A 27,575-nucleotide genomic window follows, 5' to 3' on the forward strand; every position below is an offset into this window, starting at 1 on the left:
TGTGCACTTGGGACTTGTGGATTTGGGATTTGTGGATGTGCGTCGTGCGTCGTGGGCCCGCAGTGTTAGTACTCTACTCAGGTTCCTGGAAATGTATATGGTAATTTGATTTCCACAAATGTCTGTGTCTGTGCTGGGCCCACGCTGGGCGCTGGGCAGTTTGCCACGGGCACGCTGGGCATTTCTGGATTTCAGGGACAGGGACGGGGCGCTAGGGCGCCAACTCGCCAACGGTGTGTATTGGGAGGTGCTGACTGGGACTGCTGACGCCGCAGTGCGCACGCGAATTTGTTTGGGTGATATTTCAAGATTAGTAGTTATCAGGTGTCGGCCAAAAAAAAAAAAAAATTATATTGGGTCCAATGTGTTTTCGCACTTTCCAGTGTTTTACTTTCGATGCAAGGCCAGTGTGCAGTGGTTTTGCTCCTACTAGTAAACTCCTGAGTACGACCGAGCGAGTTCAGAGGGATAAAGGGTGGGTGTCCCTGGTTTGCACTGATATAGTAATATAGTAAACCCAATCTCAATCTCAATGACGATAAATCAGTTCAGAGTTCAATTAATCAATCACTTTTGCTTGGTGCGCTGGTTGGGGAGGGGGAGGCCGAGGAGGCTGGGACGCGCATGAAAGTTTTAGGTTTTTAGTTTGCGTCGCTGCTAAACTTGAAGCGGCTGATCAGTGATATTAAACTTAAATCTAAAATTCTTTGTTTGTTGTTAATTGTGCACGCTTTTGGGTTAAGCCGGCATGCCGAAATGTTTTGTTGAACCTTGCTTGCTTGTTTGTTTGTTTAATTTGTTTTTTATTGGACGCGCAAGTTGTGATGCGAAACGGTGATGCGTGAATTGTCGATGAGATGTGGTTGTCTGTTGAGTATTTTTTTTTGGATGTTTGAGTTGGTTCGTTGGGATGTTTGAGTTGGTTCGTTGAAAGGAAGGAATGAAAATTTTCCTGTTGGCCTGTTTTGAACACTGGAAGTGGACACACAACCTGACTGAGATGATTGCCGATTTGACCGCCGATGTGTGTATAAATTTAATGCGCGTACTGGTTTGTCATACATGAATCAATCAAAGGGCGGTAACTAATTGATCCGTTGCTTTTTAAAAATCCCCCCTGGCGTCTGTTTATTTATTCCCTCTGACATGATGTAAAAATAAACTTCCGTCACCAGAGGCGTTGAACTGTCTCTTTTTTCTCCTTTTTCTTCGTACTCCAGGAACACAGGTGGGGTGATGATATGAGCGTACCGTCAGGACAGTGGATATACGCGTTTTTATCAACGTTTGTCGCTGACGTCGGTACAGCCGTCGCAATAAGGTTCGGAGAACGATCGGCGCTTGGGAATCGTAAAAGGAAATTGCCTACGCCAAGGACGAGTTGCGGAACAGTAGGACGGAACGGGAAATCAACGAGCACATCTAACTAACCATTGCTTGTGGAGATCGCGGTGTGCTACTGCGGAGTGGATTCAAATCTATTGAGAAAATTTTTATCTCGACTGCTACGCTTCTTCAGCGGGGAAACTTTGAACTACTTGACTGTGAATCAACGCGGGTTAGTGTATGACATTTTCGAGGTGGGAGTGGGTGTGTGTGGTTGGTCGGCACATATGTCATCGTAATTAAGTGCGGGTTCTTGGTTTTTAATTAAGGCACCTCCGTTCTTTCGAAAGGAATATTAGCCTTCGGCTTTGGTGTGGTCAAAACATGCAGTTGCAACTTGCGTGACCTGGTATAAATTTGTAAGTTTGTACGAGGGCCTGGTGGTACGCGCACCCTTTACCCCCGAACCCTCCCCATCTTCCAGCATGGCGTCACTGAGCAATGGACAGTTGGCCCAGATTGTCAAAGGCCTGAATACCGTCAGGGTGAGGAATCATCTTTTATAGATTTCGGAGATTCTTTACGGTGGCTGATTTTTTTGAGTCTCCAGAGCGCACAACGTGAGTTGTTGTTCACCGCCCGAGATGGATTGTCGGATTGTTGCTGAATTAGATCGACGACGGGCAGTTGCGGCAGGCGTGTTCTTTGCGTACGACTGGATGCTTACATTGGGAATGGAAATCGAGCTCATCTGGAAGGCGAAATGGACGTACATTAAGGTGTTATACCTTTTTCAAAGGTATCTTACTTTCTATGATACATTCTATGCCTCCTACTTGCGTGAGTCCTTGCGTTCCTTTTTTTATCTGACAGGCTGATTTAAACTTCCGTCTTCAGTTATGTTTGGGAAGAACTTGAGCAAGGAAACGTGCAAGAGCTTGTTCACGCAAATGCGAGGTCAGTAAGTTCTCTAAGGGGCAGCGTTGTGGATTCTAACAAAGGTTCATCCGAATATAGTTTCGTATCTGGTCGGTATCATAGCGGCTGAAAGTAAGTTCGATGTCGACTGAACAATTAACTAAAAGAGGGGCGCTAAATCGACGTGTTTCTATGCTTGTCCAGCGCTATGCAGCATACGAATCTGGGCCGTGTGGAATAAAGACAGGCGCTTTTTCATCATTCTCCCCATATGCGCGATATGCATTTGGGGTCCGGCGACCGCCGCCATGGCCTCTGCCATCGTTGTATCACAATGTAAGCCGAGCTGTTGTTTTTTTTTTTAAAAAAAAAAAAATCGACGCAATTTTCTAATACTTGGCCACATTCAACAGACACAGACGCTCCTTACCGTGGCTTCGTTGGATGCTTTAATACCAACGCAAAAGATATCCATCTAGAATATGTTTGGGCATGTCTTCTTGCCTACGACGCGAGTAAGTTCGCAGTTACCAGTCTCTTTTAGACGCCCGTTGATCATGACGTCTTTTTTTTTTTTACCAAAATAGTATCATTGGTTTTGGTCATGATTCCAGGAATCCGTATTTGTACGTTGCTGTTCACCTGCTTCACGATCAACGGGACACGCGTGTAACTCATGTATCTCTGAAGATCACCAGGGTCTAATTGGTCGTTCTCGGTTATCGCACGTTGTTTTCCGCGATGGTGAGCACCCTCATCGACATCTTTTCGTGGTTATTGTGGTGCTAACTTTAAATTCTAGGTGTAATCTACTATATTACTCTGTTCCGTGTGTTGCTTTTCATTTTTTTTTTGCTGCTGTTTTAATCTCACTCGTGCGATCATCTAGTTTTCTCACTCCTTAATATCATTTTTTCCGTTTCATTGGAGGTGAGTAATCGAAATTCTCGGAATCAGCGCACAAAGTCCTTCCTTCTGATCTATCAAATAACAGTCCGCCACACGATCCTCCCTCGCAAAGTACGTTCATTCAGTCGTTCATTTCAGTACCCTAGAAGCTGACTATTTTGTCGCTTAGTATGGGTCGTGCCCTACATTCGACTCTCGCAAGTCGTGTTGTGCTTCACATGCGTGACACAGTACACACACCACGCTCAGACTACGAAGTGGCTGCAAAACATATGAGGGCATCCAACGTGCATTTCACGAGGACTGTTCACAGGGACGACGGCGCAGTCATCGAAAATGTCATTTCAGACGACTTCATGCATACCATGCATACCACTACTGATGGTAGCGATACCTTGTAGCATCGTTAATATACTATTTGTTGTCCCTAAGCGAGTCGAATATTTTTTAGAGGAGATTTCGTTGCTGCAACGGTAAAGAATTAGATTTTTTGTACCTGTATCAGCTTCGGAGAGATGCGGTCATTACTTTCTGGAAAGTCACCTTCGGCATTGTGTCGGTTGAGGAGACAAATGAGGTAGACAATATTTTAAGACGTCTAATATTTCTGAGACTGGAAACTTGAAGAAAGCGCAGTTGAAGCCCATTAAATATATTGTCATCTATTACTTACTTAAAGTTTATTTACAGAAAGACAAAGCTGGTCCTATTTTGCACATCTTCATTCCTAGCCACGAGTGTCAGATTCCGTCCACCGTCAACCCTACTAAACACAGCGACGCCACCCTCGGTGTTAGCACCGGCAATAAGAAATTGGTCTCCTCCGTCCTCAACATGGCCCAATGCCATGCTGCGAATTTGGGTCAATCCGGTGAAAGTTTGTGATTGCAGAACAAAGGCAGAGGGATATGCGTTGCCAGAGCCTACTGTTTCTTGACGACGAGACCACGAGCGCGCATGGGCACGGCGTGAAATGGGAGCATCAGACACTGGATCCGCGCCCGTGCAATTCTTGAACTCATAAATTGCAACTGTATCTCCCCTGGGATCGAAGTCTGGGCCTAGATTCCTATTGCTCACATAGATTAAAGGGGTAGGGAATTGCTCTGTGGGCTCAGAGATGATCAGCTCTGCAACGCGGAACGATGCGTTCAAACCGAGATCGTCCTGAGGGATAGTAGAAACATTGGCTAGAAGAGGCTGTGTAGTGCCGTTCGGTGCTTCGGGGATCTGCTGCGCGGTGAGAGTGGATGTTAGCTCGTTTACAACGAAGAGGATGTTATCATGGACAGCGAGGTGACGAGGGCCGTTTCCGGGTGCCACATCGATTTGTCCTTGAACAATGAAGTTCCCTGGTGTTCCAGTGTTCTTGAGACGCCAGATTTTGTCCGCGCCCTACAACTGTTGTCAATAACATTGAAAAACACAGAAAAAAATGATGCGAACAAAATCAGCAATGAAAACCTCCCCATTGAATTCGAGCGACATGTGGGGATTTGAAGGACCTCCGTTAACAGGGAAGTTCACGACGGGAGAATCTCTCTGGAAATGCAAAGGATCCCCCGGAACAGTGGCCACCAAAGAACAATTTGGAGACCCAAACTAATCAAAGAGAGAGAGAGCAGTTAGCTACAGATTGGAATCTGAAACGAAAGTCGAAACGCACGTTCATGGCAGTGACCTCGCCTGTAGAAAGCGGATTGGTGAATGTGGGGCCATTCCCTCCAGAGGAAACTGTGTCCACCAATGTCAAGCCACCATCCGCGTTAACCAAGAAGGATTGAAGGCTTCCAATGGGTCCAATTTCGTTAACCGCACTTGGAACAAGCCAAGACGAGTCGAATTAGTATTTCAACTCACATAATTCATGATTAGTTACTCACTATAGGATGCTCGAGTTTTCTGGGTGCAAGGCGATCCAAGAAGGGTTCGGGCCAGTCGTCGTCTGCTCAGTGAGTGTCAACGTAGACGCATCAGAGTTGAATACGTATGTTGCAATAAAGGTGGAGAATCCGCCAGCTAGAATGGTGAAATTGACCATGGCTGAAGCACAACTTGAATGAGGTAGAATCTACTACAAGCCTCAAGGTGTAAACAAGCGACGAATGAGAGTGACTGGTCGCGCAGCGATCAAAGTATTGTAAAGAGCTCGTTAGCACTGGGCTACGAGAATGATTAAATGACGAGGGAAGGAGATGATGGGCGGAGGAAGGATGTGCGAGGTTAAAGTACTCCGGGGAGGGTGCCACCGTAGATGGCCTACGAAGACAATGAGGCTGTCGGTGATACCGGCCACAGTGGACGAAATAGTAGCATCAGTGGCACATCTAGCGACAATAGTCATTTGGCCTTCATTTGGCCATAGATTTTATGGCTATGAATGATGCTGATGTGAACAGAAGAAGACTTGTGGAGGTGATGCTCCTTGAGACGTTTGGATTTGGAGCTAGGTAGTCCGTATTACTAGGACCATAAGAAGTTTGTATTGACGGTTGCTTAGTTATTTAGATCGACGTTGGTTAGGTTCAAATTGACTGTAACGATCATAGAAGTTTTGGCTTGGCTTTGGAGTCTACTAAACTCAATTAAAACTGCTGATCAACCTTGTGTATATAGTACACCGTATAATACAGAGAGATTGGTTGAGGTAATTAACTACGAAAAATAATATTTACTTGACGAGCTTGGAGGGTGGGGCGAATCCTCAGGGACAGTCTCTTTCACATACTCCAAAAGTTTTGGAATGGCAAAAAATATTGTGTAACTTGCGCCATGGATTCTAAAGACCAATCCAATCTACAATTCCAATTATGGTGCCCGTGAAAATTACATTTCTTGTACCCTTTAATAAATGAAATATGTAGCAGTGACATTGTCAGTTCGGACTGGCATGTTACAATGATCCATACACCTCGAAAGTATTAAGGAAACCACCAGCCTTGATGACGACAAGGTTGAAGTCAAGTCGTATATTCATATCGAATGACCTGTCCTTCAAGAAAATTAACGTCGATATAGCATGGGCATATTGATGATAAACGTCTATTAAGCAATAAGCGATTGCTCTAGCAATCAAGCGCCGTGTTCAAGAGTTTGTTTGGCTTTAAGAAGTCTTTTTCTTTGCTCTTTTGACTGCACCAAGATGCCCAACTTTGTGAGGAGTTAACGTCTGTGGAACTTTGCTATGCACTGCACGAACGGTAGTTCCACCGGACTGTGATGAAATCAGCCAATGTGTTTTAATTGTCCGTGCAGCGAATAGGATTCCAAGGACAGCAGCCGAAAGAGACGCAGCACCAAGGGATGTGAGAGGAGGGAAGTCCGCGTCGGCGTGTGGTTTCCGAGTCACAGAAAGAAGAGGAGAAGAGAGAATGAGCGTTGTATATGTATGTAGAGGTGCAAACGCGGGATGGTTCGTTGTGCTGCTGTAGATGAGTGCTATGTGGGGATTCAGTGTTCCCAACCATAAGAATCGCGCTGTGATACATAAAAGTCGGAACTCACCGACAAGGGAGCCTCCCCATACATCAAGGGTACCTGCCCATCCAGCGCCAGCACGTAGAACTGGGGGTGTACTTAACGCCCAATTAGGTGTCCAGGCAGACATGGTGGCAACAGTAAGCCCTCCGCCGCTGGAAACGATTGCCCCGATGATTAGGTGAGTAAGAGGTGAATTTTGATATTCGGGGTGGACTTTATGGGAGGAGAGAAGGCCTAGTGTGGAAACCACTGCATTTGTCCGCAATAGCGCGTCTAAAGGCCATAAGATAGTGTCTAACACTGGCGGGTACAGGAGCTGTTGTGTGTCTTAACACCTGCAGAAAGGGAGTACGCGTCAAACACGTACATCGGGCAAAATTGTGAGGATGAGCATGACGATAAGATTGACAGAAACATAGTTGAGCGCTGGACCAAAAGAATACAGCATAGGTGGGGGTAACCCTAACATGAAATGTGATAGAAGACCGCCACCCCAACTCTACATTGATCGGGATTCGGATGTTATCGTTTGACACAGAAAGAGATATAAATGAAGGACATACCATAAGCAAGAAGCCCGCAATGTGCGTTCCCCAGGAAAGAGGCGCTCCCGACGCTCCTCTCTGACGCACATTCGCCTGAAAGATGATCGAAACCCTGGCAGCATGCAACGTAGGCGCCAGCGCGAATGGAAACCACACAGGATGCACCTTTGTGTTGTTGAGATAGTACAAAGCGTCCGCAATGGGACTGAGATAATTTGCAGCAGACAGTGCCAACTCCATGGTACTGCCAATGTGGGGGATTGGAAGTCTTAAAAGGCTTTCCCCTGCTTGCCCATGCTCGTGGCAAAGGTTCCGGCCGTTCGCACGCCCCGGCAATTGTGGATTCTCATGATCTCATACCGAACTGATCTGGCGATCATATAAATTGCTGAGGAGGTTGAACCCCCACCCCATGTCGCTTGCTGAGTTCCCACTAGGTCAATCGCGCGTCGTTGCAGGGAGATACCCTCCTCCAGGCTCTGATCCACATGCGGACGCCATCCGAGAGCGCCGTGGTCCGCGAGGGATTACCCCTCTTGATGCGAATTTACTTCACGTCCCTCCTATTGCTGGTGGATTCAACTCTTTGTTGGGAGCGGTGAGAACGAAAGGAAATCTCCCCGGTGATCTTCGCGAAATCATGGTATGGAATCATCGTAAGAATAAACGCTAAAGCGCTAAAGGCTTACGATTTCAGATTCTTCGGGTGGCAGCGTTAAACCATGCTTCCTTCGAGTGGATTCATCATGAGATAGTCGCTCGAAAAGAGGGCTTATCTACGGGACAATTATATGTGATCCGGGATGTGGACACGCCTCTCCCTCCTATCTCCACCGTCCTCACATCATTGCACACCAGTGCATTAGTTTTCACGGACCATAGCACTCGAACCGCCCGAGTTCCAATGGATGTTATTCACGATTTCAAAAAGGAACTAAAGTCTTGGCTGTTGGGCAAGGATACGAGCTGCAGTGAAGAGCAAGTCAACGCAAAGGTAGAGGACCTGTATGTGGAGGCAGCAATGGTGGTTGCATCCTACAATATGGTATCAAGGTTTCTACTATCCACAGATGTTGCCGGGCTGGCAGACATGGAAGTTCCATGGCCTGTCGAAAAGAAGGAGGTAGGGGGCTAACTTCTAGACAATGCATTTCCTAACGTTTTAGTTCAGCATTTTGTAACCCTCCCATCGTTTCCACCAGCAAAAAGTCCGACACATACCATCCACGCAGTAACTCTTGTCACCGATCCATCTGCCCCTTGGTTGGTCTTCGCCAATTCCCTGCTCACGGATTGGACAATGTGGAGTTACGTGGTGCCTTATTTCCTGGATTTTCCTAGCGATGCAGACAATAAGAAAACGTACAATATTCTCTTGCACTCGCAAAGAGGCCATGGCAAATCTACTCTACCAGACACTTCCCCTAGTGATTTGGAAGATAAGAGGCTGACGACCATCCCTTTCCTCGCACATGACATCGCTAACTTGATTGATATGCTTCACATTCCCCTCCCCGTGAAATCAGTCATAGGCGTATCACAGGGAGGCGCTGCTGCGCTAGCATTCGGAACCCTATACGGAGGGGGCAGTAACATAAAGACGGAGAGCATCGTCGCTTGCGATACATCTCCGCGCACGGCTGCGGGAAACAAAGAGGCTTGGGATGAGCGCATTCGGCTTGCTTTTGGCCCCGAGAGTTCAAATGCGACTGAGTATGCTGAACGCATAGGCATGCGCAAGTTGGCGAGTGTCACTGTTCCGCGATGGTTCCCACCTGGTTCACTTTGTAATCCCACAACCTCACCGCTCGCACATGGTATAAAGCGCGCGGAGTGGGTTGAACGGATGATCCAGGCAACACAACCAGCAGGGTTTGCAGAGGGCGCACGGGCGCTTAGTGAATATGATCTCCTTGATGATTTGTTCAAGAATCCCGTTGGCAAGGCGCTTCTCGTATCGGGGAGCTTGGATGGTGGCGGAAAGGTCGGTCAGGGATTGCAGAGTCTCTGTGAAACATGGAAACCTCATTTAGAAAGCGTCAAATATTTAGAGATTGGCGTTTCCGGGCATCTTCCAATGATTGATGCTCCAGAGGTATTCACTGAGACTTTAAGTCAATGGATTCAAGGTATTTGATTATTTCGTATGTTAAATGGATTATTATAGGTACACTGTATTCAAATAGACCAGCAACAATAATACTGTTCTGAGTCTTTAGGAAAATTAAGCGCCGTATGAATTCGATTTTTACATGGTGATAGGGCGAGGCTTCTTACTTACATATAAAAGCGCTCGTTTCACCTGTATGAAAGGGAATTATTCTGGCCTATACTTAAGCCACTGAGAAACTGCGCCGGATGACCTTGACTTATAGCTGCACAGCATCACGAACACACCTGTCCTTGTATCACTTAAACGACTCACGGCGTGACCAGTCCTGTGTTGACTCAATTGCACATCCCACGCTGTACTACTATGGCGGTACCGGCGCCAGAAAACGTATAAAAGGTGAGCGAAACGGACACCTTGGTAGCATCCAACGCCTTACCTTTTCTCTTTACCAACTCACTTCTTTTGCTCCAATCATACCCAAACTCATTGTCTTAATGACGCAACACCCTCCGCCACAAGAGACCACTGTGCATCAGGATGGCGCTAATCCCCAATCACAGGGGAAAGCTATGTGTGTAGCGTTTGGTTTCGTTGACGGCTGTAACGCTTATATGGGAACAGAGACATTGTATTCTTACAGGATACGACTGGCAGTCAGGGTCCTTATATCCAATCAGCCAGACAGGCCATTCGTGGCATATGCGAGAAAATCTCTGCCTCTGAAAATCTATCTCAAGGGCTGCTCAGATTTGGCCTCATTGCATTTCGTGACCACCCACCTCAGGACATGTCATATGTCACCAAATCTTTCGGATTTACATCAAATATCGACGTCATGCAAAGTAACTTGGCTAGTCTCGTAGCTTCTGGCGGTGGTGATGGACCAGAAGCACAGACCGCTGCATTGGCTGAGGCGCTAAACTTGCAATGGGCAGACAATGCAGTGAAGATAGTTATTCTTATCACTGATTCACCTCCGCACGGAATTGGAGAACCACATGATGGATTTCAGCAGTCTCCTGATCGTGAGCACACATACTACTTGGCTTTCCTCCCAGCTGACCCCTCTCTGATATCCCAGAGAACGACCCTCTTGACATAGCTCGGCAGATGGCTGAGAGGGGTATTACATTGGTATTTAATTAATCGATATAGTCAACTAGATCGCTTAAATTGACCATACAATCTTTTGAATATAGTTTGTAGTTGGATGCGAGCCGGCGCTTAGTAAATATCATGTGAGGGTGAATTAATCTTGTCGATGAACACGGGTACTTAACAGATCTATAGCATGCTGTTGACTTTTACACAGGCCTTGCCCAGATTACAAGGTAAATACAACTGTCCTGGGCTAGTCATTACCGGTGCTATTAACAACCATGTCCCTCTCGAACAGTGGAAAGATATTTCCTCTTCTGATGGCAGACAAACTGGGTGACTACATTGTTGGAACGGCTGTAGAAACAATCGAGACGGAGAAACTGATTGGAGAATTTGAACAAGTCATCGTCAATGACGTGTATGAGAACAACACATCGATAGAGGCGGTGACAGAACGCCTCAGGAATCAACTGGACCAAAGGGGCGCCAAAATCAATACAATTGATGTCGAGAACGTTTACAATATTAGCGAAGCCGCTGCAAACAATGCGAATGTATGGCAAACAAGCGATAGCATTACCTCTGCTCGCTCAAGAGTCAAAAAAGTTGGTTATCCATACTACATATTCGTGTTTTTCTTCAACAAGTTTCCCATTGACAGATCAGAACGCCCCGCATGAAACACACATATGCGTCAGGCCAGGCTGTACCAAAGGTAGCTATGCAGATGCAACAACTTAGTCACCAACAGGTAATTCTGTGAGATCAATCATCTGGTAATTGTATTAATCTGAAGTGGAAAGGCCGGCCGAATCGTACAACAATCAATGGCTCGAAGTTCTGTAGTCACACCTATGGGATACGTATCCAGGCTCAGTGGAAAGTCCGTTGCTAATACAGCATTACCACCCGGCGCTTAACTTCTGACTGTCCTCGCCGTGAAATGGGAAAGTAGCTTATTTGATCATTCTGTTTGCATCATGTATCTGTACAGTACTCTTCTCTGACATATGGTACGCCACAACGGAGAATAAACTAGGTTTTTTCTTAAAAAAGAAAAACTTTACACGGTCACTGATTGCAATTTGTGAATAAGTCTTTGGATGTTCCAATCATCGAATCAATATCTGCACAAGCTTGTTTACCTCTGATTCAATAGTTAGACGTAAGTATTACTTACAATCGAAAAATATTGTTACTGGTATCATATCGAGCAGGCCTAAGGGCGTTGATGTCTTCATCGGCTGGCCTCCCCAAAGAACCCGTATAAAATGTTCATTGGGCTGGTCTGCAGAGCTATACAGCTCAAATACAATCTTGGATAGTCAGTGACTGCTAATAATATCGAATGGCATATATCAATATACCTCAGATCCCCTGTGCCATTCCACAGAAAAGGGTGAGATTTATAATGAAAGTTAATAAATGAGACTCAGCGTACATCCCCGGCCAGACCATTTGATCTATTTGTAGGAAACCAAGCAGAGCAGATACAGAGCCATCGTGCGCAACCTGATACACTGATTATATTAGGCCCTCCAGTCGATTTGCAACATTCTGCTCGTACGTTATGGGTATATTTAACCTGACATGCGCAGAAATGCTGTCAGGTTTCTCAAAAGTCTATCTCATTTTCTAACTTACATTAGACGTTCCGTTGATATTGTTTTGCAAGTGAGATTTCAGTTCCAAGACCCATGCACCATAACGAAGACTAGAGTACTCCGCCGATGCTGGGGCATCACGAAATCGGTATGAGTATTCCCAATTCCCAAGTCGATACACTGTATTGGCCTAGCACCATGAGGACGTCAGTTCTGCAAAAAGCGGAGAGGTAAAAACGACCTACGTCTTTTTGAGTGACACATTCTGACGTATCATTTAGGTTACATGGAAGGGTCTTCCCATGGCACTGTTTAGCACTCAAATTGTCGTAGTAACTAGAAACAGAAAATTTAAGATGATATAATTGCAAGGGAGCCAGAAACTCAACTGATCTAGGCTGGAGTGCCAACCAGCAGTATCAAGAGTAGCAATTCCTGATATATTGTCCAACCTGGAATACAGCGGTGCTGCCTGCGCTAAGTGATCTTTCCATAGCTCTCCAGAGGAGCCAGTTGTGTAGTCTGATAGCAATTTGGAAGCAGCATTGCAGGAATATGTTGGTTCTAAAGAGTCAATTGTAGAGGATTGGATCAGAACAGCTACATCGTGGGATTTGGAGAGGGGGAAAAGCCCTGCAACAAGGCCTGAGGCAACCTGGGACGTAATAACATTGTTTGTCACTCCTGGAAAAAGTTATCCACATCAACTCACATCTTCAGCAAATGTTTTTTTCACTTACTGATTATGGCCTTTGTAGGCTCGAATGTCGGACCAAGTCCAAGTCTCGATGCATACACAGCACGTAGATCCTTGATGAATTGCAGACTTTCAGTCATACAGTCACTTTCAAAATCAACAGCTCTTCTCACAGATCCATGAGTTATTGAGTCCTCAAGACCTTGACTGGTTATTTGAGGGAATTGGCATCTACAAATACGCGTCAGGCACGTTACTTCATTTGCCAATTGCAGACATATACTAACGAGCTCCCAGCGAACCCAGGTCCAACTGACGTAGTCCATGGGTTCTGTTGGTCTATATATCCACGCCACTGGCCATAAGTTGTAAATCATTGATGGGCCTACCAATTTAATGGAGGTAAAATCTCGCACCTGAACGGGCGACACACTTGAACCGGGGCCGTTTGGACTGAAGGTAGTCAAATTTACGACAAGGCAAACGTCAAAATAGATAATCATAAAAGCATACCTGATGGACCCGAAAGTGGCACCTGCTCCATCACAGGACCAAGGAACGTCTTCTTTAAAAAAGGTATTGGAAGCGTATGGCGTACGCTTGTGATGTCTCTGGATTATTTCCACGTATTGCAAGGTATAATTTTTCCCAGGCATTCTTTAAATAGGCGATACTTTTCAGGTCTGGACAGGAAAGAGATTTCGCAAGACAGCACCCACATGTACTCTCTTTGCCTTACATGCGGCATGTTGCACCAGTTGTATACACCGTACTGCGAGTCTGGTGTCTTCGACGTTGTAAAAATTCCAGGTGAACCAAATCCATTCAAGGCAAATGTTAAATTGTTTATGTTTGAAGCTATGGGGGGATAGTGGATGACAGTTCCAGCTGCGGTCGAAATTGCAAAGCAAACAAAGAAGCACGTAACGGTATTGCGCATCTTGGGACCTGGGCAACGCCAGATTTGTGTAACGAGGGGTCCTTGTTATAAGGATTAGAGATGTGTCGCACTGAATAGACTTCTTTTTGCGACGGGAAAATGGTGCTTATGGTACAATTGTCAAGAAGTCATCCAAAGAACGTTTGTCGGCCCTTCCTGGTAGAGCGTTTTCAAAAATAGGAGCCGATGATTGGATGACATGATTTTGTGATTAGTAAGCATATGCAGTGTCGACGAACCCTTGACCGTTGACGAACCCTGGGCTTAACTTTCTCAACAACTACAACCAGAAAATTGGGGCAAGTTCTTTGTAGGAGGAACTGGAGGAGACTGGAGGTCCGGACAATGTGCTCAGCGAACTTCTAAGAATCTGAACGGCACGGTTTAAAACCTTCTCTCGTACGTTGACACAGACTCCTACGTTACCCACGTTGGTTGGCTCCATATGAACTCTTATAAGTGCAGCAGTCTCTAATTCAACCAACGGCCCGACGGTGGATCAAGATGTTCTGTAAGACTTTTCTCAATATTGAGCTGCGAAATGTATACTAGTCGCTACTGAGGAAGTAAGCATATTCTCTCCCCAACTTTTCTGTTACCTCCATCATGCTCTTTTGTCGCTCTATTTACATTTCTCTCTTTTGTCATGTCATAGCTGGCCTATCGCTTGGTGCACTGACTTGGGCGAGACCGAGCTCATCGACCTCAAGCCAGACGTTTCTGAGCCAACAAGCTTTGTCAGATATCCTGGATCGCGCAACTCCAATTGCAGGTCAGAAGCTGTTGTTTGGCTCTAAACGAAGTTCACGAACTCTTTCATGTCTTAGGGATTGATTTGGGATGCTCAAGAGACTCTAAAACTTGCGATTGGATGTCTCGTTTGCCAGACGATACGCTGCTTGTACACATGAACCTCCCTGGGACCCACGATACGTCCACATGTAAGCACGTTTCTGTTCCTCAGTTTACAAAATACGATAGAAGTCCTCTTTAGGGAATTACTCCGATGCCACTCAAGCTTCGCTGGTTCGATACACAGGCCCGTGCGTGAGCATTCATCCTCGAATATTCTTATGCTAAGGTTTTCGTAGCATTCCCGATGCAAGTGTATTTCGCTGCCAAGAACATTCCATCCTCCAGTCCTTGAATGAGGGGATACGCGTATTGGATCTTCGTATCTCCTACAACCCAGGAAACGACACCATAGGGTTCCACCATTGTAAGTGTTGACTTGAGCATGGTTTCAATCGACAGCGTTGTACATGACAGTAGCCCAGGCACTTTTGAGTCCAACCACTAGGATGGAAGATGTTCTGTTCAGCCTTTATAAATGGCTCGATAATCATCCTACCGAAGCTGTATTGGTCTCAGTCAATTATGAAGGAGGAACTGGAACGCCTAACGACCCTGCATTCTATATCAAACTTTACGATATACTCAACACTCCCCTTGCTCAGAAATATTGGGTTCAGACTAATGGCACGGTATGTGGTCAATATTGCAAACGCGTATTGATCGTTAAACGCAACGTCTGTTTAGCTCGGCACTCTAGGCCAAGCGCGAGGAAAACTTACACTCCTCCAGCGTTGGAGCTATGATCAACTTCCTTTGAACTTGACGAAGCGAATCGGCATCCCACTTGACCCAGAACACTGGACGGATAACGGGAAAGCAATTGAGCTAGTGTATAATGTCGCCAAATCACAAATTGCTTTTATCGAAGTCAGTCATTTTCGACGCTTGGTTCTGTATATCTTTCATTGAGATTTCACAGGATTTTTACCGAATCGATATACCTCTAGGGTCAGGTGCAAACGCATACATTGAAGCCAAATTCGATGCAGTTACTGCACATCTCACAAATGCGACACTTACGAACCTCAACCCTGATCAACTTTATATCAGCTTTGCCAGTGCGGCGTTTCTGCTTGATTCGCCCCCCATGACTCCAAGGGCAAGTAGAATTCAAAATATCATCCAACATTGTGGTGATTGTGATTAATCTTTAGATCTTCGCATTGGGAAACGGCACTGATGTTATAGGTATAAACAGAAAGCTTCTTCCTTGGCTTCAGACGAGGAAGGGGCAACGATTTGGTATTATCAGTATGTCGATTTATCACTTTAAAGTGCTTAGCAAATGACAATAATCATTCTGTAGTGCTGGACTTCTACGATGCTGTTCCTGGCCTCGTCGAAGCTGTAATAGGTCTTTGAGTGCTGTTTCTCATGTTGAAAACACCGGAGCAAGACACCCATTTGATATTTGGATAGGGCTGAACCCTTCACACATTGTCAATTATACCATTAATTTGTCGACTTTCACACTCGGGATAGCTCCCAATTGGGCAAATAGCATTCCAGCGATATAAACATAGGGTAAGAGTTGGATAAATCTGGCTCGCTGATAGAAATTGTGCAAACTACAGCAGTAACATTTGTCGGCCTTTTGGCGCCTGTTAATCATCGCCCCTCAATGGTTTTTGTCAAGAACAAGCCACGCTACCCAAGACTTGCATTACGGCCATCTGGATCTCGAATTTTCTGTGGGATAAAGCTGCTCCACATTCAGAATGTCCATCGGAGAAGGATTCATGTCCCTCAAATGTTTTTCTCAATCCTCCTTGTGTAATGCCGTCGGCAAGACAGTCAAAATATGCCGTAGCTCCATTGCCGAACATCAAAGGAGCACCTGGTTGTCTATGCTATGACGGGTACCAGGACCCCTGAAAATACCCTATAATCCCTGATCCACTTCCGGATAAAATTTGAGAAAATTTGTCGCTATGCCATAGGACTGTCCGGATAAAATTTGAGAAAATTTTGGCTGACCCCACATCGGAATTTCCGGATAAAAATTTGGGAAGCTAACAAAAGCAAGATCCAGGTCCGGATAAAACTTGGACATAGACACGCTTCGAACTTACGACAGTCAAGAGAAATCAGACTTATGTAGACGGCTTAACCACTAGACTAAAGTTTCGTGTATGTATTTCCAGATTTGTATTATTGCAAAAGGAAAAGACAGAACATGTTCAATTTTTTAATCAACCAAATTCATCCTCCGTGCCTGTTGGCTGGTAGAGGCCCCCGCAATTGTCAACCAACACATAGATCAAGCTACTCTAAGAAGAACCACACACTATGACTTCAGAAATAACTATCGAGTTTGAAGAAACATACAATAAACACGAATGGTTTGGACACGGTGAATCAGAAAATGAAGGTTAGCCACAAAACTAATTAGTGTAGATATATTCTTCCTCTTGTCCAAACCATCTATAGTACTTTCAAACGGTCTACGTTACATCTTCTTTAACCAATTAGACTTCTTTGTAGCGCACAAGGGCGCCTGAGAGCGGTTGCGAGCTCAAATTCACCTTTTTCGGGCGATTTTGGAGAAAAAATTTTATTTTAGGAAGTTTTTGAGGCCAGATATCTGTCCGGATAAAAATTCGAAAATCCTCATGGTAGATCCGCCGTCCGGATAAGATTTTGGAAAATCCGTCCGGATAAAATTCCGCAAATTTTGGCCATTTTGGATCAGGCATTTTGGGGTATTTTCAGGGGTCCTCGGGTACCGCTGACAATTTGATTTTAATCATTTACCAGGTTCTAATTCTAACATCACCCGTCGGATCGAAGTGCCAATTCCTTGCCGTGCACATCATATCCCGGGTTGATGAATGTACAAGTAAGTTTGATACAGTCGACCATGTCTCGCAAGTCATTCTCTTGATGGAAGGCGTTCTCCATGTTCAACACGACTATCATTGTCGTGAGTAGCCCTTGAAGAGTCATCCGCGGATATCACATTCTTCCGTTTCAAGAAAAAATATATCCAATGGTTCTCATGTATGTTTAAAGATACACTTCATCCGGCCCCATGCACATGTTCGTTCAGCTCCCCGACTCAGCGATGATCTATTTAAATTGAGGGTCAACTGTGCGTTTCGATCGGGCATATGCCGCGGGAGACGAGATATATAGGTTGAATGACGATGATGGACAGCTCTCTGGCTGCCCTGTTGCCCCACTATTCCTTATCTTCTTCTTCACCCTTTCTCTGTTTTACGCACGCGACAACCACCTGTTCGGCTGCTGCCCAGCAGTCAGCAGCGCTCACACATGGATCTTCCCTCGGGAGCACAGACTGAAAAGACAATTGCGTCTTATGTCTTTGTTGCATGCAGCGGGGTAAGATTTGTCTCTTTTGTCGCCGCCTCCCTTGCCAGGCATTATTTCAGCTATCGCTAATTGGGAATAATCAGATTATGATATGGGACATTCTGGACAATTTGAAGGAGGACTATATAATTTTGCGCCATTACCGCGTCAAGATTCCCACAGTTGTGTACTTTATATCTAGGTACTTGCAGTTTACAAACACTAGCCTTCTCAATAACTCGGTATAATAGGGCCTTTTCACTTGGATTCGTGATCTTGATCACCGTCTTCCAAAGTAAACTAAGCCTTATTTCAACATAAAAAATCATCTCACCCACCACTTTAGCGGCCCAGATTTCAGATTGCATGAAATTCGAAGAATGGATGGCATGGATCTATACTGGTGCCATATCTTTTACGTCTTTGCTATTCACCTTCCGCGTGAGGGCGATCTTTGAAGGCAACCGATACGTAACAGCGTTTTTTGGGATTCTTTGGCTTGTTGTGGTCGGTACAGCCTTGATGACAACGCAGGGAGACACCGCTGGACAAATAGGGTCAACGAAGTCCTGTGTTAATGAACATTTCAAGGAATATGTAACGGGCTCGGCTATTGCGCCGCTCGTCAACGACACTCTAGTTTTTCTTGCCATTTCGTGGCGATTGATGCAAAACTCACTTCTCGGCAATGATCGCAAATTCTGTATCCGTGCTATGATCCTTGGGAAACGCATGCCCTCGTTTTCGCGCGCACTGTTGAAAGACGGCCAGGTCTACTACTTGTGAGTCTGGGTCGTAAATTGCGTCCTACGACGTTCTGAAATGACTTTTCAAGGACAACTGTCTCCACCAATCTCTTGACTCTCATCTTGATGCTTATCCATCCCGTACCTGAAGCATATCGGACAATGCTTGCAGGACCAAACATCATGCTCATGAACGTAATGGCGTGTCGTGTCTATAGAAAGACCAAACTGGGACTTTTTGCTAATTCAACTACACAAAGTTCTCTCCCGACCTTTCGCACAGAGAACACATTTAGCCTCGCACCCGACCAAAGAGATTACACTTTATCCCCCATCACATTTCGCAAGGTCCATTCACAAGGAGATCCGCTGGATGGTGGCCACAACGTTACTATCGATCTCGGTACCAAGGAGCTGTTTGTCGACAACTCATTACAAGCCATAAGAGCCCAGTCCTCTTCGATTTTCAGTGAACACGAGGTCAAAGACGATCCAGAAAAAAGAGGTATGCGTTTTTGTTCACCATTCTGTTGTTACTGGCCAAACTTACCATTCCAACATTATCTGATTCGAAACACTTGAAGTAGACATGAAACCATCACTGTAATTTTACACCACACTACGGACCTTTTTTAATCCCATTGTTTTTCTGCGTTAACCTAGACCTCCCACAGCGAATTAAGTGCTTTCAAACAGAGGGTATCGTATTAACTAGGCATCATATCGACGAGAACCCATTGAAACATCATCATCAGCCTTTCCGGACTTCTGGTGGTATTCCTCCATCTCTCGGCTCGTTAACAATGAAGCACCGCCTCGTCATCTGTATTCTGCGCTCACTGATGTTCCTGATTAAAAAATCGGAATCAGTCAGGCGACCTCTACTGGAGCGTCTATTATTACTGCGGTACCAAATAACTGTGTACCGAACATCGAATTCTCTCAAAAATAGATTCGACGTTCGGCTAAAAAAATTTTCGCCAGGGAATTTCTCGCTCTACGCTGAGCTGGGTTAGCCTTGAGGACAGACACTGCGAGCCGATCGGCGCAAAGTGAAAGAGCTTTAGTATAAAACAGCTCGATATAAAACTAGCTGGTGGAACTGGACGGAAAATTCCCTCCTTTGCCAGTTTACAAGACTTTCAGGAATCTTTCAGCGCAAGGCATTAATATTACCCGCCAAAAGGGTTATGACACCCCCCTCCGAGTCACCGGATTCGATTTCTAACAAAACGATTTCTGCTTATGTTTTTGTTGCATGCACCGGAGTAAGTGAAATTTCGTCAATACCCAGTATCCTATTGAATCGATCAGATAATGACTTGGGACGTCCTATTTGATCATCTGCAAGATGACTATACCTTGTTGCGCAATTACCCTATTAGGCTTCCTACAGCTACATATTTTATATCCAGGTACTGTAACTTACCATTTATGTAGCAGTATGATGCATCTAATCCTTCGTTTCTGTTGTTTGAACACTCGGTAAGAATATCCTCACTCGCATTTGTGACCATGTCCGCAGTCTTTCAAAGTACAATTTATGCCTTGCTGTGCCAAAACTTCGTGATACTAATCTTGATTCAATGAAATAGCTGCATCTATATCAAACTGTCAGCGCTTCGAAGACTGGATGGCATGGATTTATGCAATTTCCATGGCCTCAACATCCTTACTCTTTACCCTCCGAGTTAGAGCTGTATTCGAAGGAAACAAGCATATAACCCTCTTCTTTTTCCTACTTTGGCTCTCTGTGCTTGGAACTTCACTTCTGACGACGCAGGGAGACAAAGCAGGGCATATAGGAACCACGAAATTTTGTGCCAATTTATCGTTTGCCCAATATATCCGAGGCTCGGCCATTACTCCCTTGATAAACGACACTCTAGTCTTCCTAGCTATCTCCTGGAGGTTAATGCAAAACTCCCTTGTTGGGGAAGGTCGCAAATTTTGCCTTCGGGCAATCGTCCTTGGTCGACATATGCCAGCTTTTTCTAAAGCACTGTTAAAAGACGGCCAAATTTACTACCTGTGAGCTAGTTCAACTCAACTCGGTAATACCGTAATTCTGAATGCGTTTATTTTATTGAACCTGTTATACGAATAGAACCACCGTAACTACCAATCTCCTGACAGTTGTATTTCTACTGTCTAACGTACCGGAGGTCTATCGAACGATGCTCTCAGGGCCAAACATCATGCTCATGAACATTATGGCATGCCATGTCTTCAGGAGAACCAAGCTAGTTCAATTTACGGAGAGGACAAGCATGTTCTCTGTTCCAATGGTGCCGACAATAACTGTTCCTACATCAGAACAAAGGGAAAATTGTGTACATGCCATGTCCCCGCTTTCCTTTGCAGGATTTGATTCTCGCCAAAATTTTAAAAGCAATTCTCATCATATAACAGTTGACCTCGGTACCAATGAGTTAGAGGTTGAACACACCTCTGTAGATGACGACACGGAAACTTCTCCTGGACTGATCAAATGAGGCCCTTCAATCCGCTATATGATTGTAAGGTTGTACACCAGTATATAGTCGTTTTATTGGTTTAAATATGATATTTTCACATTAATATATGCTGCAATTTGCTTTTATTTCCAAACACTGACTATATTGTATTCCGTGAAAGTTCAAGTTGGGCTGTTGGATATAAACTCTGAGTATGGTATATTGTAGATATGGGCCGATTGAACACAACGCGTGCGTCACATGATCTGTGTCACTCGGTTCTCAGGGGTCTTCTACTTGAAAGCTTTCTTAAGCTTGGTTTTGCTGCGTTCATTGACCGAGCAGTTTGATAGTAGACACCGGAGCCACCATAGCGTCTGATTCCCCAGTTGTTCCAGCTTCCCTGCTTCAGAACTTGGGACTCGGATCCCTGCGGCGTAGCCAACAACGGCGATCATTTGTGGGATTTTTCCGATTTGGAATACCTATGAGAGCAGTAAGACGGATTTTTGTCAAACTAGAAGAGCTTCATTTTCTCTAAGCTGACTCGGGGACCGAGGCACGGAAGGCGCACTCACCTAAAATGGTCAGTGAACGGCAGATCTATACTACTTACAAACATCTGACAAAAGAAGGGGCACATATCAATCATTCTCATCAATGATTCTGAGCAGGAATCACAAAGTAGATAAAAATTACACAAAAGAAGGCTTTTTATATAAAATTTCTGGGGTTTATGCTAAAACATGAAGTTATGAACTGTCAGTAACAAAGCATAATGCCGAGCGCTGACACTGCGGGCATTGGCTTTAATAACTACTGAGTATATTTTGAATAAATGATATTCTGAGTAATTTTATTTTTCAACATGTACTCAAGATATAACCCCTAGTAATTGTAGAAAAATTTTTCAGCCTTTGTTCAACATGTACAGAGGGATAAATATTGAATTTACACAACTGAACAAAGGTTGAATATTGTTTGAACTGACATCTACTATACTTGGTATACTATTTTTTACCAAAAACATGTTTGACCGAAACGTACACATGTTCTTTTGTAATATAAAGAGCCCTTTCAAATCTGCCCTTTCTACCATACTAGTGCTAATTAGTGATCATGAGCGAGACAAGGTGGGTTAAGCTCATTTGTGGAGCATATTATATACTGTGACCTGGCCGGTACGTATGCATGTACATGTGTGGGTGTGTGTGGTTGAAGTTGGTGTTATAAGGTGGTGGCGGGGGGCGTGACGGGTTGTTGAGCCCATGGCCAGTCATGTTGAGGTGTATGACGGGTAGTGATAGGCGGTTCATTGTGGCGGATTGGTTTACTAGATTTAGATTACTATAATACGCAGTTGATGGCTAGAAATATCCAAAAATATAAATAATCAATGTTGTTGGTCTCTCAACATGTATTCAAGCTTTAATCAGGACCAAAATTTCTTGTTTAGGATGCTGAATACATTTTGAAAAAAAATTAAGTAAATGTTGAATATTTTCAAACTTTAACGAGCCGCGATACATTTTGAATAATTATTGAAAATAATGAACTACATTTCAACATTTAATCATGTGGTTATTGAAGCCAATGCCCGCAGTGTGAAATCCTTCGAAGTTTTGGGTTAAAATGATGACGGTCCTTTGAACAGTGACCGACCCACATAGTCTCCTTCAGGAATTTATGCAGAGTTTGTCCCTCTACAGATTACCGTGACGGCGTCGGCTTCGGGACCCTATTTCGTAAAGCCATAGTGTCAATGTTTGAAAAATTCCAGGAACATTGCGTTGGAGCGGCGCCTATTTTTGGGTCGTTCGGAGTTGAATGGTTTTAACAGTGTCGTGCGTGAGTTTAATAGATATACATCCTGGTCCTGAGTAAGTCATACCAATCAGTTATAGCATCAGTTGCGGTGATATAAGTTTTCAAATACAACGATCATTGATGTTACTGTCCCTCTTTATCCTGCTTTAGTGCATTTAGAACGTGAAACTTAATTTGACGCCCTCTCCTAATTTGAATCTGAATCGTGGACTTACAGCCGGAACAGAAGCATAGGTGTTCAGCAATATGTCGAATACAACCACATCTGAACTTCCAAATCCCTATACACCCATGGCTTTCCTGTCACCCGATGTTGTTTTTCAAGCAACTATTGCAGCCTATATCACAGCAGGTTGTTTATCTGTGAGTTATGTGATCAATTTGATGCTTCAGTTCAATATTAATCTTGATTCTAGGTACTTATTTGGGACATTTTGGACAATTTAAAAGCCGACATTACGATGATTTGGAATTTTTCATTTACTCACTTGACACTCGTGTACATTTCATCACGGTGAGGATTCCTGATTCAATGTTTCTCAATAAAGTTAAGATTTTTGAAGGCTATCTTCCCTGGGCTTCGTAATTGCAGCTTTTATCTTCCAAAGTAAACGCTCCATAATATGATATGTATTGCAGAGTATATTAACGATAGTTTTAGTTGCGCCTGTAAAAGACTGTGCTCGCCTAGATGAGGGAATAACTTGGGCGTACACTGTCGCCATTTGTACCACCTCGCTCCTCTTCTTTTTCCGGATCAGGGCTATCTTTAATAGGTGCACATATGTGACAGTTTTCTTTGGACTTTTGTGGATTGGTATTCTTGTGGGGTGCATAATTGCCACACAAGGAGTGAAAGGAGGGAGGATATTGACCACCAGTCACTGCTTCATCGTGGCTCTGAACGTTTCCCAGATAACAGCATTGGCCATCGTCCCTGTTGTCAATGACACACTTGTTTTTCTAGCCATTTCTTGGCGCTTAATGAAAAACACAGCCACCCAAGTCTGCGATTTGAAAAGCGGTCTTCGCACAATGTTCCTGGGCGCTTACATGCCGAGATTTTCCAAGGCAATTTTACAAGACGGACAGATGTATTATCTGTGCGTCCCATAACACGCGCACCTTGGTTATCAACTTTTTGACGCTCTTTTTTTATTTTACAGCGCTACAGTATCTACGAGCCTATTGATTCTCGTCTTACTCCACATTCCAGGGGTCCCGGCAGTGTACAAGTCAGTGTTGTCGGTGCCTAACATTGTGCTCATGAACATTATGGCATGTCGGGTTTTTAGAAAGACGAAATTAGGCCATATTTGCGAATCGGGATCTACTATGCCTACAATTGCATTCCAGATCCCTCTTTCATTATCTTTGGCTGAAGCTGGAACAAGGTCGAGCAGCATTGCCAGAGTTGATATTATTAAATCGGTAGAATATACCCATGACGGTGACGGGTAGGAGATTCACCTTGGTTGGTAGAAAGAGATAATGAAATAAAAAGGTACCCCGAATAGAAGAAGCATGCATTTAGAAATTAGAGACACCCCTAGTGAATGGACTTTGACAGATTTTGAGCTGGGAGTATGATTTTCTCTAGGGCTAATCTCATGAATCCCGTAGGATATGTATCTGTTCCCTTAAATTTTCTCTAACGGCAAGTCCCCTCCTAGTTGGGAAATGTCATCAACAACCGGTCAAACCTTAGGCCTTATCGATTTAAGTAATTTAAGGCAGGGGCCGTATAAACCAAGCTTGACAGTAGTGTTTTGAGTACAGATATTTTCTCAAAGTTGAAGTAACATACATTACCCTATATTTTATTCCAAATCCTGTGGTCTAATAATGTATCTGCATATCCGCTGTCCCGAGTCGACCCAGGTACAAAATATTCATTCCGCCATCCGACTAAATGGCTCGCTTGACTACTAACCACCAAAGGTTATATGTAATCTCCTGACTTACGTTACGATCCATACGTTTATGTCACGGTACGGTGATCATCCAGCCAGCCATTACCCGTGGATTTCCTCGTAGAAAAGTTGAAGTAACGCAACTATGCAACGAAGCTCCGAGTAGGCAACTTTAGTAGAATGAAAGGAGTTATCGAAGAGCATCAAATTTGGCCGCCGAACATCGAGTTTTACTTGCACGTACATAGTACCTTTGACGAATGTCCCTCCTTGGTCGTTCCACATTTATTTTAGAGGCCTTGAAAATTTACTTTCACAGGATTACGAATCGGACATTTACGCGGTCCAGACAAGTGTCAAGCGGGCATTTCTCGACTCACAGATCAGAAGCGTGGAGAAAAGGGTGTTGTCAGCAACGTGACGACCGCTATGTGCCGTGGCGATGCTTCTATTCTATAGTGGCAGCTGTTGCTCACTCCCACCAACCACTTTTGGCTTAACGACTTCTTTTATATACCCCAGAATAATTGTTCACAACCCTCACGAAATACTTTACGCAGTCTTAGTTTCTTCAAAAGGGCCCACCCCTACCGCTCCTTCATCTTCCAATTTTCTCGTCCCTTCAGAAGGTCCAAAGGTACCATGCTTCCAGTTCGACTGCCATGACGAAAAGCATATTGACCAGCCATGCGTTATGTAGGAGTGGCGAGCTCTCTAAGCTGTGGATTCAGACTGCCAGGCCAACCCCCAGTTTTGTCTCGTTTTAGTTTCAGCCACTGCCCTGTTCCAGTCAATCCGTAGGATATAAATTACGCTCACGACCTCGTTGTAAACTCGCCTCACAAGTTAAACAGATCTTCTAAAGCTTCTTAGAGCTCGCCTTTCTAGCACCTGTCCTCTTAACGCCAATACGATTCAGACCAACCTCTATCTCTAACTGTAGAAGTCCTTACCTCCCGGTAAACCACACCCCTTATACCCAACTACAACCGACACACCTTTACCTCGCTCTTCACCCATTTTTGTTCCTTCCATTCCATAACACACCTACAATGCAGTCCTTAGACCTCGTAGACTTTCCAGAGGAGTTGATAGAAGGTATCCTATCGCACTGCGTTATTGCTGCCATTACTCAGCCATCCCGCCCTTCATGGCATCAATCTGGACCTTCTTCAACACCGTCGCAGGCCATACGTGGCCGACTAGCACCATTACTCGTCTGTAGAAAATTCCTCAGGATCGCAACTCCTCTATACTACCACACTGTACACGTTCTTTCATCGGCTCAACTGCACCGCCTTCTATTGGATGCACTGCTACCAAGCCCCGCTCTGGCCCTCCACATTCGCCGCATCGTCTTTGCCGGGATATGGGCCGAGGGTGGTGAAATTCTTCGGATGTGTGAAGGGTCCATCAAATTCCTCGATATTACTCTGGATTCCACACAGCTTTCGGGCGCAAGTGGGCCAATTCGTGACCTTGACGCCGAAGAATTTTGCGAGGGCCTGAAGGAGCTCACAGCTTTGACCCACATCGTCATTCGTAAACCTAATGATGTGTACATCACGAGGCCTAAGCCCCGTTATGTATTATCAGAAATCGCGAAAGCGATGAACAGTTGGGAACACCTGGTACGGTAGTTGTTCGTTTTGCATCGTCCCTCTAACGAATATTTCCCCTGTATAGGAATACGCTAACATCGCTTTTCGTGCGTCCGACGACTCGGGCACATTGCTCCATGGCTCTGTTGAAGCTCAGTCCTCCCGTGGGGCACACATCCAACATGGGCCTATCACTGCTCTTACGCAATCTCTGAGCACCCGCCCTAATTTGCAAACCTTCTGTACGCTTCTCCCGAGTGTGTGGAACGAGGTTATCCTTCGAGTGAGCGCAAACCCTTCACTCGAACGTATCATCCTAGGTGATGGCCACTCCCAGAACATCCGGTCAAGCCCCTTCACGAACTCCCGGTCGTCGACACCTACCTGGTCCTCTAAAGACCATTACGCGGGGCCTGTTAGTGTTGGTTTGCCTCCATCTTGGCCTCATTTTGAAATGGCTACTTCTGGAGTTATGGGGACGGGACTTTTCATGTTGCAGGCCAAAAAGCACCCGAGGTTGACAGAGTTGATCAGGGCTGGAACGTGCGTATTTTTTTTTGGTTTTATCAAATCTTTCGTTGTGAGCAGTGGCTAACAATTTTTTCCTTTTCGATAAACAGTTCCATCACTCGGCCACGAGCGCAGACACTGGATCACAGCAGCCCTCCTCTGCCCATTATTAAGCCCCATGTCCAGGGGCCATCGACGCCCACGCAGGCTCCTGTTTCCATCCGTCGGGCGTCATATTCTTCCCCAACGAATGCGGTTATCTCAAATCGTGTTCCACGTGCACCAATTAGCAATATACCCTCCCGCGCTGAAGGTTCCGGTTCAAATTTCCGCCATCATCCACAGGGACATGGCTTATACCCACAACCCCATGAGACCACAGCTGTACTATCGCATCCCTGTCAGGCATCAGTTGGCTCAAGCCGCAGCCAAACCTCTGTGGCTTGTTCAAATTAAGGTGCCTATCAGACCCTCAATCGAGTAGGTTAGGGCTGAAAGTTCGGTGGCCTCCATATACATATACCCCCTGTACAAAATCCATCATTTCAATGAGCCCTGTGCACCATAACCCTATACAACTATTCTGAGCGTTATTTTTTCGGTCTTAGCTATAATCTTAGCACTTCTTAGCCTCAAGGATATATTTTTGATATGCATCAATTTTTGGGACTTCTGGACTTTTACATATCATCACTCGTTATCGCTATTCTGTTCAAATGCAT

At 44.9% G+C, this 27,575-nt stretch overlaps 9 protein-coding genes across 9 annotated transcripts; 6 read left to right on the forward strand and 3 right to left on the reverse strand.

Moving 5' to 3' along the window:
• Positions 1–1,811: 1,811 nt before the first annotated feature.
• Positions 1,812–3,554, forward strand: JR316_0011407 (uncharacterized protein; the record flags this gene model as incomplete). The annotated part of the gene is made up of 13 exons (XM_047897063.1): positions 1,812–1,871; positions 1,937–1,946; positions 1,999–2,166; positions 2,224–2,283; positions 2,344–2,376; positions 2,449–2,580; positions 2,658–2,759; positions 2,832–2,870; positions 2,935–2,988; positions 3,047–3,073; positions 3,134–3,174; positions 3,239–3,264; positions 3,323–3,554. 13 exons carry the CDS (start codon positions 1,812–1,814, stop codon positions 3,552–3,554), a joined length of 984 nt encoding a protein of 327 aa, XP_047743472.1.
• A 283-nt stretch (positions 3,555–3,837) lies between these two features.
• On the reverse strand, positions 3,838–5,194 carry JR316_0011408 (uncharacterized protein; the record flags this gene model as incomplete). The annotated part of the gene is made up of 4 exons (XM_047897064.1): positions 3,838–4,548; positions 4,600–4,755; positions 4,820–4,970; positions 5,037–5,194. The coding sequence occupies 4 exons, from the start codon at positions 5,192–5,194 to the stop codon at positions 3,838–3,840; spliced, it is 1,176 nt and encodes a 391-aa protein (XP_047743473.1).
• Positions 5,195–6,256: 1,062 nt separating this feature from the next.
• Positions 6,257–7,418, reverse strand: JR316_0011409 (uncharacterized protein; the record flags this gene model as incomplete). The annotated part of the gene is made up of 4 exons (XM_047897065.1): positions 6,257–6,591; positions 6,658–6,949; positions 7,001–7,132; positions 7,197–7,418. The coding sequence occupies 4 exons, from the start codon at positions 7,416–7,418 to the stop codon at positions 6,257–6,259; spliced, it is 981 nt and encodes a 326-aa protein (XP_047743474.1).
• A 172-nt stretch (positions 7,419–7,590) lies between these two features.
• JR316_0011410 (Putative ariadne-like RING finger protein R811) lies at positions 7,591–11,312 on the forward strand (the record flags this gene model as incomplete). The annotated part of the gene is made up of 11 exons (XM_047897066.1): positions 7,591–7,821; positions 7,876–8,301; positions 8,350–9,307; positions 9,562–9,862; positions 9,913–10,316; positions 10,373–10,425; positions 10,491–10,529; positions 10,582–10,622; positions 10,688–10,997; positions 11,054–11,143; positions 11,196–11,312. The coding sequence occupies 11 exons, from the start codon at positions 7,591–7,593 to the stop codon at positions 11,310–11,312; spliced, it is 2,970 nt and encodes a 989-aa protein (XP_047743475.1).
• A 151-nt stretch (positions 11,313–11,463) lies between these two features.
• On the reverse strand, positions 11,464–13,633 carry JR316_0011411 (2-phosphoxylose phosphatase 1; the record flags this gene model as incomplete). The annotated part of the gene is made up of 13 exons (XM_047897067.1): positions 11,464–11,519; positions 11,573–11,708; positions 11,760–11,769; positions 11,834–11,904; positions 12,037–12,186; positions 12,242–12,332; positions 12,386–12,680; positions 12,737–12,806; positions 12,867–12,924; positions 12,981–13,048; positions 13,110–13,146; positions 13,207–13,350; positions 13,413–13,633. 13 exons carry the CDS (start codon positions 13,631–13,633, stop codon positions 11,464–11,466), a joined length of 1,407 nt encoding a protein of 468 aa, XP_047743476.1.
• Positions 13,634–14,934: 1,301 nt separating this feature from the next.
• On the forward strand, positions 14,935–15,850 carry JR316_0011412 (uncharacterized protein; the record flags this gene model as incomplete). The annotated part of the gene is made up of 5 exons (XM_047897068.1): positions 14,935–15,117; positions 15,173–15,355; positions 15,408–15,627; positions 15,677–15,739; positions 15,795–15,850. The coding sequence occupies 5 exons, from the start codon at positions 14,935–14,937 to the stop codon at positions 15,848–15,850; spliced, it is 705 nt and encodes a 234-aa protein (XP_047743477.1).
• A 2,316-nt stretch (positions 15,851–18,166) lies between these two features.
• Positions 18,167–19,153, forward strand: JR316_0011413 (uncharacterized protein; the record flags this gene model as incomplete). The annotated part of the gene is made up of 3 exons (XM_047897069.1): positions 18,167–18,582; positions 18,636–19,051; positions 19,134–19,153. The coding sequence occupies 3 exons, from the start codon at positions 18,167–18,169 to the stop codon at positions 19,151–19,153; spliced, it is 852 nt and encodes a 283-aa protein (XP_047743478.1).
• Positions 19,154–23,826: 4,673 nt separating this feature from the next.
• JR316_0011414 (uncharacterized protein) lies at positions 23,827–24,085 on the forward strand (the record flags this gene model as incomplete). The annotated part of the gene is made up of 2 exons (XM_047897070.1): positions 23,827–23,932; positions 23,996–24,085. Coding segments are annotated over 2 exons (196 nt in total), but the record flags the coding sequence as incomplete, so codon positions are not given.
• Positions 24,086–25,794: 1,709 nt separating this feature from the next.
• JR316_0011415 (uncharacterized protein) lies at positions 25,795–27,337 on the forward strand (the record flags this gene model as incomplete). The annotated part of the gene is given in 4 exon segments (XM_047897071.1): positions 25,795–26,373; positions 26,429–26,886; positions 26,964–27,130; positions 27,144–27,337. 4 exon segments carry the CDS (start codon positions 25,795–25,797, stop codon positions 27,335–27,337), a joined length of 1,398 nt encoding a protein of 465 aa, XP_047743480.1.
• Positions 27,338–27,575: the final 238 nt, after the last annotated feature.

The sequence above is a fragment of the Psilocybe cubensis genome, chromosome 11 (genome assembly GCF_017499595.1).
Source record: "Psilocybe cubensis strain MGC-MH-2018 chromosome 11, whole genome shotgun sequence".
Taxonomy (NCBI): Eukaryota; Fungi; Basidiomycota; class Agaricomycetes; order Agaricales; family Agrocybaceae; genus Psilocybe; species Psilocybe cubensis.